This window comes from Trypanosoma theileri (genome assembly GCF_002087225.1).
Source record: "Trypanosoma theileri isolate Edinburgh chromosome Unknown TM35_Tth_108_V1, whole genome shotgun sequence".
NCBI lineage: Eukaryota > Euglenozoa > Kinetoplastea > Trypanosomatida > Trypanosomatidae > Trypanosoma > Trypanosoma theileri.
The window spans coordinates 4541-5171 of NW_021639950.1; the positions used below are offsets into that span (position 1 = coordinate 4541).

Here is a 631-nt window from a genome sequence, read left to right on the forward strand (position 1 = left end):
TCTTTATTGTTTATGTTGATTTGTTTGTGTTTCTTATGACTTCTTTTTTGTTTTTCTATTATTTTTTCTTCCTCTGTTTGTGTTTCTCTATTTCGTTGTTTTTTTTCTATACGATTCTTTTTTTTTCTTCGTCAAGGTTAAGTATCCACAAAGAACTAAAAGAATATTTCTTTCTCAAGATGCAGGTGCGACGTGTATTGTATTTTCTGGCTCTAATTATGAGTGTTGCCTCTGTTTGCCTGGCCGCTGCTGAGGCTGGAAGCTCAGTAAGTTCTTCTTCTACGTCTTCTAACTCAGTTGATAAATGTCTTCCTCCTCCTGAAGGTGATGCTGCTGTTGAACGTACGCCTGATACTCTTCGTGATACTAATACTTATTGAGCTAATCAGCGTCCTTCTAATGCTTCTCCTGCTGGTAGTGGTAATGATGGCTCTGTTAATCCTGCTGAACCTCCTTCACCTATTGCTGCTGTTCCTCCTGTTGCTGCTGGTGCTGGGGAAGGGAGTAATGGTTCGTCTCCATCTGGAGGTCCAACCGGAGCCAACGTCAACAATCCAGCAGGTGAAGGTGCAGTCAACGCGGAGAGTACAGCAGCAGCACAACCCACTTCTCCTTCTCCCGAATCTTCAGA

At 42.6% G+C, this 631-nt stretch overlaps 1 protein-coding gene across 1 annotated transcript; it reads left to right on the forward strand.

The window, feature by feature from the left end:
• Positions 1 to 327: 327 nt before the first annotated feature.
• TM35_001081020 (uncharacterized protein) lies at positions 328 to 630 on the forward strand (the record flags this gene model as incomplete). The annotated part of the gene is made up of 1 exon (XM_029031680.1): positions 328 to 630. A coding segment is annotated over one exon (303 nt), but the record flags the coding sequence as incomplete, so codon positions are not given.
• Between the last annotated feature and the right edge of the window lies 1 nt (position 631).